Source organism: Leptodactylus fuscus, chromosome 4, assembly GCF_031893055.1.
Source record: "Leptodactylus fuscus isolate aLepFus1 chromosome 4, aLepFus1.hap2, whole genome shotgun sequence".
NCBI lineage: Eukaryota > Metazoa > Chordata > Amphibia > Anura > Leptodactylidae > Leptodactylus > Leptodactylus fuscus.
Genome location: NC_134268.1, coordinates 147,805,432 through 147,820,463, shown reverse-complemented (window position 1 = coordinate 147,820,463; position 15,032 = coordinate 147,805,432). Strand labels below are relative to the sequence as shown.

The following is a 15,032-nucleotide window of genomic DNA, read 5'->3' as shown; positions in this document are numbered from 1 at the left end:
GTGCGGGTGTGCTGCCTTTTTGGCTCCTGGAGAAGGATCTGAGGGTGGAGTTTAAATTTTAATACTTAATACTCTTACATTTCCATTGACTCTACAGTTGGCAGCCGGTAATCGACTACATTGACAGTAAATTTGAAGACTACCTTAATGCCGAATCACGTGTCAACAGACGTCAGATGCCAGACAACCGTGTTCAGTGCTGCTTATACTTCATTGCTCCTTCAGGCCATGGGTTAGTTTATATTTGGTTTTATTTATGTGGTGGTATATATCATTTTGTAATTGACCATATCTAAAACCTTTCTTTAGAAGTTTCTTTAGACATCAATCAGTTTGGTTTTTGTACTTAAACAGCAGATTGTCAACCAGGATTATAGTTTACTGTTTATACCCTGTTGAAAATGGGGTGGGGAACCTGAACACCATCCAGTCCTTGATTTTATAGAGAAGTAAATGCTATGCACATGCTCTGTCCTCTTCATTCTTAGGACCTGTTGGGGTCCAAAGGTGAGACCCTTGACAATAATGTGACCCTAGTGATATGCCATTACCTCATACTGATCTTTACAAACCAGAGCTGGTTCATCGAGATCTATGGCAGAGTTTATTCTAGACCTGCTCTGTGCAGGGAGGGCAATAGATAAGCTGTGATATCATCTGTTGTCAGTAATGAATGCAAGGATGGTTCAGTGTTATCTATAAAGGCCTTATCTTCCATTGTATTATCTTTGTCTTTCACTACCGAAAGGAAAACACTTTCAGGACTGGCATGTTTGTCTATTGGTGGCCTGAGTGAAAAATTGCAAAATTTCACACTTTAAAAAAAAAAAATTGATATTGACATGTAAAATGATGCCCTATTGCACACACTGCTCCCATTGCGTTCTGTTTCCTTACAGCCAGACACAGGGCATTGAGGAGGAGGCTGTTTTCCTGGGATGCGTACACATGTCTTTATATTTCGGCTTTAATTGTAAAAGAAACAAAATATCATCAATGGAAAGAAGAGAATTAACCAAGAGGATGTGCTTGGACTTTTTATGCATGTCCCTTTTATGACCTTTGTCGGATTCCTTTCTGATTATATCGAAACGTATTCATGTACTGTTTACATTCACAGAAAACAGATTTGTTTGCAAATGTTTACACTTTTGACATCCCATTATGAAGATCTGAATGAGGTTGTTTCTACAGATTGTGCTTTGGTTTCTGCAAACTTCATTCAGATGTATTATGGTAGGTTCACACCTGCTCTCAGCTTTCCATTCTTCGGGTCCGCTTAGGGACTCAAAAAAACCCCCCCAAAAAAACGGATACCTGATCCACTTAAAAGCAGTTACCTAAGAATACCTGTAGACCCAATAGACTATAATGGGGTCTGCCAGGTTTCCACCCGAAAAATGCAGAGAGAAATGTTCTGCTTGCATGACTTGTGGGACGGAATCCCTGAATGGAAAGCGAGCGCTGGTGTAAATCCAGCCTCAGACACTTACAGAAATTTTCTCAATTAGTCTTCCTAGTTTGAACCTACACTTGTGTGAACAGTTTTATAGAACTATTTGTGTGATGAATCACTGTTATGTAGATTTTTTTTTTTTTTTTTATTGCAGCTTGTGTGGATAGTTTAGGGGCTAGTTCACACATGATTACACATGTGCATATTCCGTCGCGGCTCGGCATCCCATCGCGGCTTTCCATTCCGGATTAGGCCCAAATGAATGGGCCTAGTCCGGAGGGTGCTGTCGTGAGGCGGACACTGCGGCTGGTTCAGCCAAGGAATCCAGCTGAAGAAAGGGCAGCTAGTTTCTTTTTTCCGCTAGCGGCAACATGCCACGAGCAGTCTACATATACCTCTATTGCAAGGGGCGGATTATGACGGGGATTCCGCGCCAAAATCCACCTCCTTGCCTCATGTGAACCAGGGCTGTGAAGTGGGTGAGCCACAGTTGCGACTCTGACTCCGACTCCTGGATTTTATCAGGTTCCGACTCCTTCAGAAATGGCCAATTCGTAACAATAAATTTACTGTTGTAAACTATTAACATCTAGTCTAGAGGAGGAGCTTTACTACTAAGAATTTGCAACACATTATCACTTTGTTTCATTTCATACATTGTAAGTAGGGGGGTTGGGGCAGCATGAGGTTAACCAAGTATAAGAATACATAAGGGCAGTGTAGAGCAGTGACACACAAGAAGTAAGAAATGTCTCTATCTCTAGCAGAACTGCTTATCACTGTTGTTCATAGTTTGATAGAACATATATATTTGAGTAACATTTATAAAATTCATATGAAAATTCAATTATGAAATATTAATACTTTATTTTAAAGCTGGAGTCGGTACATTTCTTCCGACTCCGACTCTGACTCCCACTCCAACCAAAACTAACTCTGACTCTGACTCCACGACTCCGACTCCACAGCCCTGATGTGAACAGGGCCTAAGTATACCTCTGCCTAATTGTTTTGAAGAATGACCCTCTATATCATATTTTTTCGACATATAGAAAACTTCAAATGCATCTAATTTATTAACTATATAAACATATATAATAATAATAATAATTAATAAAAAATTAAATCTTACCTATTCCTTCAGTATTGTAAGGCTTAATTTGATCTGTATTGAAGACTCCATTGCACTGTGTCCAAAATCAGTAGAAGAAAAAGTCCTGGTAGTCCAATATTTTTTTTTTTTTTTTTTTTTTTTTAACGGAAGTTTCACTTTTAAAGAACGGTCCCCTGACAGATACCGTTATAATCAATAGGGTCCATTGGGCTCCATAAATGATTGCTGTTGTAGCAGTCCATATGTTCAATGATCCTCCAACATATTAGAACAATGGAAAGGTCGACGCTAGTGTGAACCTAATGTGTTCCATAATGTCTTTTAAAAGTGCATATAATGCCTAAAAATTTCGTAAATTGGTCAATGTTGGCTGTTCACACAAACTTGCATTTGTACAAAATGGGCAATATATATGATTTGTTGTTCATCAGGATTTGCTTATGCACGTTCATGTAGAGGACTGTTTTTGTTTTTTGGGTTTTTTTTTTTCTCCTTTCCTATACTAATTTATAAATCAGTGTTTTATTAAGCAGTTGTTTTCAATTGTTTTTTTTTTTTTTTGTAAGGCTTGTTTTGACTGTTTCAATATGGGAACATTTTTCAGTAATAAACATCTAAAGGCCACTGGCTAACCCTGAACTTTTGATGACAATATTTGCCAAATTCCTCTTTCAAGAATTTACCCTTTTGATAATGTATCAGCATGAATGACTATGTAATATATCTTCTAATATAACTAGATAATCATTTACTAACTAAACTCTAAGGGAATATTCAGAGCTTCACTCAGACTAGTAGTAGTGCATGCTCCAAGTGTCTTTAAACGGACCTAAATATGACATATTAACTGCCCCATAGACTATAATGTGTCCATCTTTCACTGTATTTTGAACAGCTCATGGATGTGTAAAATGGTTGTATGAATGGGCCTTTAGCAAGGCCGTATCTGCCGTGAGGCGAGATGAATATCTTGACTTTGACAAGTCCCAAAGGGACCTCACGAGATTTTTGTGTGAGGTTCGCCCAGTGGTTTTGCTTGGAACATGGCTGTTGTTATACTCTGGGGTCTCTTCAGACCCCAGAGTATAATGAGTGGAGGCTCAGGGGATGTGGTCAAATATAAATGGTGTTACTTGCCTTCCCTAGGCTCCGGCACTGGTCTTTAGACTCTTCCTGTCTCAAAGATGAGATTTTAGTTTGGGCCTCTGGCAGCAGAATAGACTTAGACCCTGGCCCTTGGTACTTACAGATGATTTTATTTTGTCACCTAGACTAATCCATGGTCATTGAATCCCATTTTAATTTATCAGCCATTTGCATCGGCCAAATTTGTGTTTTATTAAGTTTAGATTGAAAATGAAGGTTGTGGCTTCTTTGAGAAGTGCATGGCTGATATGTTCTATTCAGTACTGTTATTTATATGTGAAAGGCTAGTGCTATTGATTCTGTTGGGACTCCCTGGAGTCTTTTTACCAGTGTGAGTGAGTGGAGATTGAATTCTCTGGCTTATCGGTAACTTGTCATTACTACACTGTCAGTAGTGAATTTAAGGTCATGATAGTCGCTTCATAGCACCATTGATTGGATGAGGACAGAGCCTGATCTACTGAATTCTCTCTCTCGATTAATTTAATTAACTAAATATGTAACTTTCCCTGCCAGAGACCCATCATATTATCCAGCATTACTAATTTTGGTTCATTAAAAATGGCTAAAACATCTCTGGCCTGAATTAGTGCTGGATCAAGGGGCAGGGAGTACTTGCCGGTACTAAAACTAATTATTCTAGCTGCTGTCTTATGCGGTCATCGTTACATGTAGTATAAATATACATTGATATGAGTATAGGCTTTTAAGCTCTGTGACTTTTTTTTTTTTTTATAAATATTCAGCTTATTTGGACAGCTTACAATGGTGTAAAGTAGTAAGACCCTTGCCAAATCTCCGTCTGCTACCGTGCTGATGCTTTTCTAGTCCCCTGCTGCTCGCCTCTGTTTACCTGGTTGCAGTACTGATTTGTCATCCTGATGTGTGAGCTCTGCAGCCAATTGCTGACTTTAGCATTGACATTGCTGTTGTCAGCCTGTCTCTGTAGTCACTTGGCTGGGGACCCAGCACATATTAAGGTGTATTTTGTTGCTGCTGTTTTATCCTTTGGTAAACCAGTAATACGCTGTTAGTGACATAGAGAGCATACCTTTTTTGTCTCAAAGTGTAGACATGTTGCATGTTACAGTTGACAAAAAGATTTCCTCTCCCATCCCAGATGACACGAGTACAAGTACTAGTGACATACGAATAATCCTACTTCTCTGCATCCAGTACGTACCCCAAGATTGCAGTTATTTAGTTATTGCGCGATGTTAATTCATGTGGTTTCAGTCAGTGAGTTTTATTGAACTAAAAAAGCCCTGTAACTCAAGTGGAGCAGGAAATGGCCAAACAGCCCTTATGTTATCTAGAAACCTTGTTGCTTTGCCAGACACATGTAAGAGAGCGTGCACACGGTCAGTTATAAATGCACAGTATGTATTAGTAAGGTGGTGGACAGATGGAGAATCTTTGCTTCTCAGTTTTTTAATCTCCAATAGCAAAGTTGACCTAAAAAGACTTTTCTGATTATACTCTGAAGTATTTAGTCAGGACACTGTCACCATTTTTGAAGTCTTTACACAGAATGTGGTAATGTCTCCCATATGCTTTTTTGTCTGTTGCCAGAGTATTAAAAAAAAAAAAAAAAAGATGCTTTTTGTAATTTTTGTTGCCATCTGAAAATTTGTGCCTAAAATGAATCCATTGCAGTCATGCCAGTGTTCATTTGTAGGTCTGCAACTTGAAACTATCTGTTTTGGTTCGTGGTTTGTGACGTCTTCTGTAATGAGATTATTTTTGCTTTTAGTGAGCGCTGTAATAGTCTTCATTCTATCAGTGTTCATGACTCGCTTCTATTTATATACAGTAAGTGCAGACCTTGCGTGTGGTTCACTTGTTCTACTAGAGCCATGTCTATCATATAATTTGATTTTGATGGTTGAATGGCTCAGAAGCCAGACTGCAAAAAATCTAGACTGTAAAAGGCACCCTGCCACTTTAAGGTTGTATATTACTACACGGCTAAGGAATGTTAACTCTTAGAATATAGCTGTATCACTTACATTCTTACCACAGGAAACTGCAAGAAACACATGAGTCTACCAGAAATCAAGTATTCTGTATGGCGGTTTGAGCACGTCTGAGGCGCTTTCCTGTCCTCTCTGCAAGCATTCGTTTTAGGTTTACATGTATTTACTTTACGTTTCTCTATCTGTAGGGTAGATCAGATCAGATTTTCCCACCTCAGACATTTCCGTGGTTTTCCGCTGCCAATGCAAATGGGGGTCTGTGTAGAGTAGTGTTACCAAACCAATGGTCAGAAGTAACATGCAGTTCCACAGCTGTTTTCAGCTTGGGATACATCTGATGTCATAGTATTACTAAAACTTGGTACCACTGGAAATTAATGGAAGCCTGATTCATTAAAAATGCTGGGAGTATGTTATAGAGCAGGAGCAGCTGAGTAGATTATATAGATCGAGTTTAAGCTGTCATTTATTTATATTCTGGCCTCAGACACTTCTAGTCCTTGATGGCTGTCAATCACTAATGGGAGCACCGCCATGTTTAGATGATCCTTCCTAAGCATATAAAGACATAGATGACAGGCCATACTCAATCTTTTCCCACAAAACTATAGTCATACTCATATAGTCTTACTCTACTAAACACAGGCCACCATAAAAATGCAGGCAGCATGTTATAAAGAAAGACCAATCAATGGCATTTCTAAATTGGGTTCTTTCCCTTTAATTCCCGTTGATCATTGCTCTATTTAGAAGTGACTCATTCCCTACAAAAGAAAAATGTTGGTTTCTTATTCTTTACATAACTGTTCAATCTCTTCCAGTTCACTTAAGGATTGAAAGAGAAGAATAATTTAATAGGACCTGTCACACAGTATAACATGCTAAATGAGGTCATTGTAAATCCGTAGTTTCCAAAGCTATGCCCCCAGTAGATTATATGGAAGTTTCCTTGTCTACAAGGGAATGGTAGAATTATATTTTCTCTGAGAAAAACAAAATCCCCACCACTTGGACACACAGAGCTGAATTACATATAACCTTCCAAGGGCCGTATCTTTTATCATTTAGTTTTGGGGTTTTTTTTACTTTGTTATACATCCTCTTTAAGTTTATCAATTTACTGTTCTTTCTGCAGATCTACTCCTGTTTTTGTCACTAATTGTATATAGATATTTTTTTTTTCTTTTTTAAGGCAAGTTGTCACCAAAAATGGCCGCTTTTTTTTTTTTCTTTTCTTTTTAAAGAGTGTTCATGTGAAACATTTAAGAATTATTTTTATTTTAAATTTTCCATATCACTTTTTAGAATTAAAAAGAAGTACTACATCCTGCATTTTTCACTTTGGACACTAGTCAATTGTGTAGGGTTTTCATTGATCACTCATTGTACAGATAATACCATTGACCCATCATTACATCCGTTACTGAACAATAGATTATGAATAGGTGCCAGCATGTCACTAAATGTTCAGACTGTGAAGCTTTAGGTAACATAGCAGCCCCCATAAATATGTAGCATTTACAATAAAAAGAACTACAGTGTGAATATTAGAGATGAGCGAACACTAAAATGTTCGAGGTTCGAAATTCGATTCGAACAGCCGCTCAATGTTCGTGTGTTCGAACGGGTTTCGAACCCCATTATAGTCTATGGGGAACAGATACTCGTTAAGGGGGAAACCCAAATCCGTGTCTGGAGGGTCACCAAGTCCACTATGACACCCCAGGAAATGATGCCAACACCTCTGGAATGACACTGGGACAGCAGGGGAAGCATGTCTGGGGGCATCTAACACACCAAAGACCCTCTATTACCCCAACATCACAGCCTAACAACTACACACTTTACACACTCAATACCACCTCTCTGACAGTAGGAAAACACCTTGAAACATGTGTATTTGGCACTTGCAGTGAGGAGAGCTTGTCACCAGCAGTGAATTTGGCCCTTGTAGTAAGTTGAGGTTGGCACCAACATTTGTTTTGAAAATCAGGGTGGATTGAGCCTCTAACCAGCAGAGTTTGGGCAAATTCATGGTGGAAGGAGCCTCTAAACACCCCAGTTTGGGCAAATTCATGGTGGAGGGAGCCTCTAAAAACCCCAGTTTGGACCAATTCATGGTGGAGGGAGCCTCTAACCAGCCCAGTTTGGGCAAATTCATGGTGGAGGGAGCCTCTAACCAGCCCAGTTTGGACCAATTAATGGTGGAGGGAGCCTCTAACCAGCCCAGTTTGGACCAATTAATGGTGGAGGGAGCCTCTAACCAGCCCAGTTTGGACCAATTAATGGTGGAGGGAGCCTCTAACCAGCCCAGTTTGGACCAATTAATGGTGGAGGGAGCCTCTAACCACCCCAGTTTGGACCAATTCATGGTGGAGGGAGCCTCTAAACAGCCAAGTTTGGACCAATTCATGGTGGAGGGAGCCTCTAAAAACCCCAGTTTGGACCAATTCATGGTGGATGGAGCCTCTAACCAGCCCAGTTTGGGCAAATTCATGGTGGAGGGAGCCTCTAAACAGCCCAGTTTGGGCAAATTCATGGTGGAGGGAGCCTCTAACCAGCCCAGTTTGGGCAAATTCATGGTGGAGGGAGCCTCTAAACAGCCCAGTTTGGACCAATTCATGGTGGAGGGAGCCTCTAAAAAACCCAGTTTGGACCAATTCATGGTGGAGGGAGCCTCTAAACAGCCCAGTTTGGGCAAATTCATGGTGGAGGGAGCCTCTAAACAGCCCAGTTTGGGCAAATTCATGGTGGAGGGAGCCTCTAACCAGCCCAGTTTGGACCAATTAATGGTGGAGGGAGCCTCTAAACAGCCAAGTTTTGGGAAATTCATGGTGGAGGGAGCCTCTAACCAGCCCAGTTTGGACCAATTCATGGTGGAGGGAGCCTCTAAACAGCCCAGTTTGGGCAAATTCATGGTGGAGGGAGCCTCTAAAAAACCCAGTTTGGACCAATTCATGGTGGACGGAGCCTCTAACCAGCCCAGTTTGGACCAATTAATGGTGGAGGGAGCCTCTAAACAGCCAAGTTTGGACCAATTCATGGTGGAGGGAGCCTCTAAAAACCCCAGTTTGGACCAATTCATGGTGGAGGGAGCCTCTAACCAGCCCAGTTTGGGCAAATTCATGGTGGAGGGAGCCTCTAAACAGCCCAGTTTGGGCAAATTCATGGTGGAGGGAGCCTCTAACCAGCCCAGTTTGGACCAATTAATGGTGGAGGGAGCCGCTAAACAGCCCAGTTTGGACCAATTCATGGTGGAGGGAGCCTCTAAAAACCCCAGTTTGGACCAATTCATGGTGGAGGGAGCCTCTAAAAAACCCAGTTTGGACCAATTCATGGTGGAGGGAGCCTCTAACCAGCCCAGTTTGGACCAATTAATGGTGGAGGGAGCCTCTAAACAGCCAAGTTTGGACCAATTCATGGTGGAGGGAGCCTCTAAAAACCCCAGTTTGGACCAATTCATGGTGGAGGGAGCCTCTAACCAGCCCAGTTTGGACCAATTAATGGTGGAGGGAGCCTCTAACCAGCCCAGTTTGGACCAATTCATGGTGGAGGGAGCCTCTAAAAACCCCAGTTTGGACCAATTCATGGTGGAGGGAGCCTCTAACCAGCCCAGTTTGGGCAAATTCATGGTGGAGGGAGCCTCTAAACAGCCCAGTTTGGGCAAATTCATGGTGGAGGGAGCCTCTAACCAGCCCAGTTTGGACCAATTAATGGTGGAGGGAGCCGCTAAACAGCCCAGTTTGGACCAATTCATGGTGGAGGGAGCCTCTAAAAACCCCAGTTTGGACCAATTCATGGTGGAGGGAGCCTCTAAAAAACCCAGTTTGGACCAATTCATGGTGGAGGGAGCCTCTAACCAGCCCAGTTTGGACCAATTAATGGTGGAGGGAGCCTCTAAACAGCCAAGTTTGGACCAATTCATGGTGGAGGGAGCCTCTAAAAACCCCAGTTTGGACCAATTCATGGTGGAGGGAGCCTCTAACCAGCCCAGTTTGGACCAATTAATGGTGGAGGGAGCCTCTAACCAGCCCAGTTTGGACCAATTCATGGTGGAGGGAGCCTCTAACCAGCCCAGTTTGGACCAATTAATGGTGGAGGGAGCCTCTAACCACCCCAGTTTGGACCAATTCATGGTGGAGGGAGCCTCTAAACAGCCAAGTTTGGACCAATTCATGGTGGAGGGAGCCTCTAAAAACCCCAGTTTGGACCAATTCATGGTGGAGGGAGCCTCTAACCAGCCCAGTTTGGGCAAATTCATGGTGGAGGGAGCCTCTAAACAGCCCAGTTTGGGCAAATTCATGGTGGAGGGAGCCTCTAACCAGCCCAGTTTGGACCAATTAATGGTGGAGGGAGCCGCTAAACAGCCCAGTTTGGGCAAATTCATGGTGGAGGGAGCCTCTAAACAGCCCAGTTTGGACCAATTCATGGTGGAGGGAGACTCTAAAAAACCCAGTTTGGACCAATTCATGGTGGAGGGAGCCTCTAAACAGCCAAGTTTTGGGAAATTCATGGTGGAGGGAGCCTCTAACCAGCCCAGTTTGGACCAATTAATGGTGGAGGGAGCCTCTAAACAGCCCAGTTTGGACCAATTCATGGTGGAGGGAGCCTCTAAACAGCCCAGTTTGGGCAAATTCATGGTGGAAGGAGCCTCTAAAAAACCCAGTTTGGACCAATTCATGGTGGAGGGAGCCTCTAACCAGCCCAGTTTGGGCAAATTCATGGTGGAGGGAGCCTCTAAACAGCCCAGTTTGGGCAAATTCATGGTGGAGGGAGCCTCTAACCAGCCCAGTTTGGACCAATTAATGGTGGAGGGAGCCGCTAAACAGCCCAGTTTGGGCAAATTCATGGTGGAGGGAGCCTCTAAACAGCCCAGTTTGGACCAATTCATGGTGGAGGGAGCCTCTAAAAAACCCAGTTTGGACCAATTCATGGTGGAGGGAGCCTCTAAACAGCCCAGTTTGGGCAAATTCATGGTGGAGGGAGCCTCTAACCAGCAGAGTTGTGGGAAAGCAGGGTGGAGGGAGCCTCTAACCAGCAGAGTTGGTGGAAATCAGGGTGGAGGGAGCCTCTAACCAGCAGAGTTGGGGGAAATCATGTTGGAGGGAGCCTAGTATTAGCAGAATTGTGCAACGCTTATGGTGGATGAGTATGAGGATGCGGAGGAATTGGAGAGGTTGAGTGCAGACATGGAGTTTCATGTTGGGGTGCTTTACACAGGTGGGCACAAAAATGAAGGCTCTATCCAGTGGTGGTTCATTTTTATCAAAGTGAGCCGGTCGGCACTCTCAGCTGACAGACGGGTGCGCTTGTCAGTGATGATGCCACCGGCTGCACTGAACACCCTCTCAGATAGGACGCTGGCGGCAGGACAGGACAGCACCTCCAAGGCATATAGGGCAAGTTCAAGCCACAGGTCCAACTTCGACACCCAATACGTGTAGGGCGCAGAGGGGTCGGAGAGGACAGGGCTGTGGTCGGAAAGGTATTCCCGCAACATGCGCCTATACTTCTCACGCCTGGTGACACTAGGACCCTCCGTGGCGGCACTTTGGCGAGGGGGTGCCATCAAGGTGTCCCAGACCTTAGACAGTGTGCCCTTCGTTTGTGTGGACCGGTGAGAACTTGGTTGCCTACTGGAGGAACTGCCCTCCCTGCCGCCAACGTCACATGCTGGAAACATCTCCATCATATTCTGCACCAATTGCCTGTGGCAAGCATTGATGCGATTGGCCCTCCCCTCTACCGGAATAAAAGACGAGATGTTGTTTTTATACCGGGGGTCAAGGATAGCAAAGATCCAGTACTGGTTGTCCTCCATGATTTTGACAATACGCTTGTCGGTTGTAAAGCACCCCAACATGAACTCAGCCATGTCTGCCACAGTGTTAGTTGGCATGACTCCTCTGGCCCCACCGGAAAGTTCAATCTCCATTTCCTCCTCATCCTCCATGTCTACCCATCCGCGCTGCAACAATGGGACGATTCGAAGTTGCCCGGAAGCCTCCTGTATCACCATCACATCATCGGACAACTCTTCTTCCTCCTCCTCCTCCTCCTCTATTAAACGCAGTGAAGCGGACAGATGTGTGGACCTACTCTCCAGCTGTGACGGATCGGATGCTATCCCTAACTCCTCTGTGTGATCTGAGTTATCCCTGATGTCAATCAGGGATTCTCTCAGAACACACAAGAGCGGGATTGTAAGGCTCACCATCGCATCCTCAGAGCTCACCCTCCTTGTGGACTCCTCAAAGACCCGTAGGATGTCACAAAGGTCTCTCATCCATGGCCACTCATGGATGTGAAACTGAGGCAGCTGACTTTGTGGCACCCTAGGGTTTTGTAGCTGGTATTCCATCAAAGGTCTCTGCTGCTCAACCACTCTATTCAACATCTGAAACGTTGAGTTCCAGCGTGTGGGGACGTCGCACAAAAGCCGGTGTTGTGGCACATGCAGGCGTTGCTGGAGAGATTTTAAGCTAGCAGCGGCTACTGTCGACTTGCGAAAGTGGGCGCACATGCGCCGCACTTTCACCAGTAGCTCTGGAACATTGGGGTAGCTCTTTAGGAAACGTTGCACCACTAGGTTGAAGACGTGGGCCAGGCATGGAACATGTTGGAGTCCGGCAAGCTCCAGAGCTGCTACCAGGTTCCGGCCGTTATCACAAACGACCATGCCTGGGCCCAGGTGCAGCGGCTCAAACCATATTGCCGTCTCATCGAGGAGGGCATCCCTCACCTCGGAGGCAGTGTGCTGTCTGTCCCCCAAGCTGATCAGCTTCAGCACAGCCTGCTGACGTCTACCAACGCCAGTGCTGCAACGTTTCCAACTCGTAGCTGGGGTCAATCTAACAGCGGAGGAGGAGGCGGTGGCGGAGGAGGAGGCGGTGGCGGAGGAGGAGGTGGTGGCGGAGGAGGAGGCGGTAGAGGAGGAGGAGGAGGGGGGTGTTCTTCTCGTGTCCCTGCCAGGAATGTTAGGCTGGGAGACGAGGTACACCGGGCCAGTTTGGGAAGCAGTCCCAGCCTCAACTACATTCACCCAGTGTGCCATCAGTGAAATGTAGCGTCCCTGTCCGCATGCACTTGTCCACGCGTCGGTGGTCAAGTGGACCTTTGTGCAAAGCGCGGAACTAAGGGCCCGCCTGATGTTGAGTGACACGTGCTGGTGCAAGGCGGGGACGGCACACCGGGAGAAGTAGTGACGGCTAGGGACGGCATAGCGAGGTGCCGCAGTTGCCATCAGGTCCAGGAAGGCGGGAGTTTCAACAAGCCGGAACGCCAACATCTCCTGGGCCAGCAGTTTAGCGATGTTGGCGTTCAAGGCTTGCGCGTGTGGGTGGTTAGCAGTGTATTTCTGCCGCCGCTCCAATGTCTGAGAGATGGTGGGTTGTTGTAAAGAAACGCCTGATGGTGCCTTTGATGGTGCAGGAGAAGGAGATAAGACAGGACCAGGGGAGGATGAGGTAGAAGTCAACAAAGTGGCGGAGGCAGATGAAGTGGTGTCCTGGCTCGTCCTCTGGAGTGCATCGCCAGCACAGTCAGCAGTGGCAGTGGCAGAGGCAGAGGCAGTGGCAGTGGCGTGAACGGCAGGCGGCCTTTGTCCTGCCGTTGCTGCCTGCCACTGATTCCAGTGCTTGGATTCCAAATGACGGCGCATTGAAGTGGTGGACAGGTTGCTCTTCTCAGAGCCCCTAATCAATTTCGAGAGGCAAATTGTGCAGACAACACTATATCTGTCCTCGGCGCATTCCTTGAAAAAACTCCACACCTTCGAGAAACGTGCCCTCGAGGTGGGAGTTTTTCGGGGCTGGGTACGAACTGGAACATCTTGGGAGATTCCGGGTGTGGCCTGGCTTCGCCTAAGCTGCTGACCTCTGCCTCTGCCTCTAGCTACCCTTTTTGGTGCTGCACCTGCCTCAACATCCACACTACTTTCCCCGCTTGACATCCCCCCTGTCCAGGTCGGGTCAGTGTCCTCATCATCCACCACTTCCTCTTCCAACTCCTGTCTCATCTCCTCCTTCCGCACAATGCGCCGGTCAACTGGATGCCCTGACGGCAACTGCGTCACATCATCGTCGATGAGGGTGGGTTGCTGGTCATCCACCACCAAATCGAACGGAGATGGAGGAGACTCTAGTGTTTGAGCATCTGGACACAGATGCTCCTCTGTTAGGTTCGTGGAATCGTGACGTGGAGAGGCAGGTTGAGGGACAATGAAAGGAGCGGAGAACAGCTCTGGGGAGCAGGGACAGTTTGGGTTATTGTTCTGTAAAGCTTCGGAATTTTGGGAGGAAGGAAGACAAGACTGTTGGGTAATAGGAGGAGAGGAGGCAGAGTCTGACTGGCTGCTGGACAATGTGCTGTAAGCGTTCTCTGACAGCCATTGCAAGACCTGTTCCTGGTTCTCGGGCCTACTAAGGTTTGTACCCTGCAGTTTAGTTAATGTGGCAAGCAACCCTGGCACTGTGGAGTGGCGCAATGCTTGCTGCCCCACAGGAGTAGGCACGGGACGCCCTGTGGCTTCACTGCTGCCTTGCTCCCCAGAACCATTCCCCCGACCTCGCCCACGGCCTCGTCCACGTCCCTTTCCGGGAGCCTTGCGCATTTTGAATTCCTAGTTAGAAATTGGCACTGTATACCAGTAGTAAAAATTGTGGGTGCACGTAACCCCAATATATTCTTTGAATTCCCAGTCAGAAACTGGCACTATATGGCAGTAGCAAGAAATGAGGGTATTTGTATTCCCAATATATTCTTTGAATTCCCAGTCAGACAATGGCACTGTATACCAGTAGTAAAAATTGTGGGTGCACGTAACCCCAATATATTCTTTGAATTACCAGTCAGAAACTGGCACTATATGGCAGTAGCAAGAAATGAGGGTATTTATAACCCCAATATATTCTTTGAATTCCCAGTCAGACAATGGCACTGTATACCAGTAGTAAAAATTGTGGGTGCACGTAACCCCAATATATTCTTTGAATTCCCAGTCAGACACTGGCACTATATGGCAGTAGCAAGAAATGAGGGTATTTGTATTCCCAATATACTCTTTGAATTCCCAGTCAGACAATGGCACTGTATACCAGTAGTAAAAATTGTGGGTGCACGTAACCCCAATATATTCTTTGAATTACCAGTCAGAAACTGGCACTATATGGCAGTAGCAAGAAATGAGGGTATTTATAACCCCAATATATTCTTTGAATTCCCAGTCAGACAATGGCACTGTATACCAGTAGTAAAAATTGTGGGTGCACGTAACCCCAATATATTCTTTGAATTACCAGTCAGAAACTGGCACTATATGGCAGTAGCAAGAAATGAGGGT

At 45.3% G+C, this 15,032-nt stretch overlaps 1 protein-coding gene across 2 annotated transcripts in view; it reads left to right on the top strand.

Annotated features, from left to right (window-relative positions):
* The window catches only part of SEPTIN7 (septin 7), a 62,167-nt gene that overhangs the window by 23,062 nt on the left and 24,073 nt on the right, over nt 1-15,032 (top strand). For both annotated transcript variants that reach the window (XM_075271207.1, XM_075271206.1), the window contains exon 4: nt 98-232. In XM_075271207.1, the coding sequence (XP_075127308.1) occupies nt 98-232 (135 nt within the window). The remainder of the gene's footprint in view (nt 1-97; nt 233-15,032) is intronic.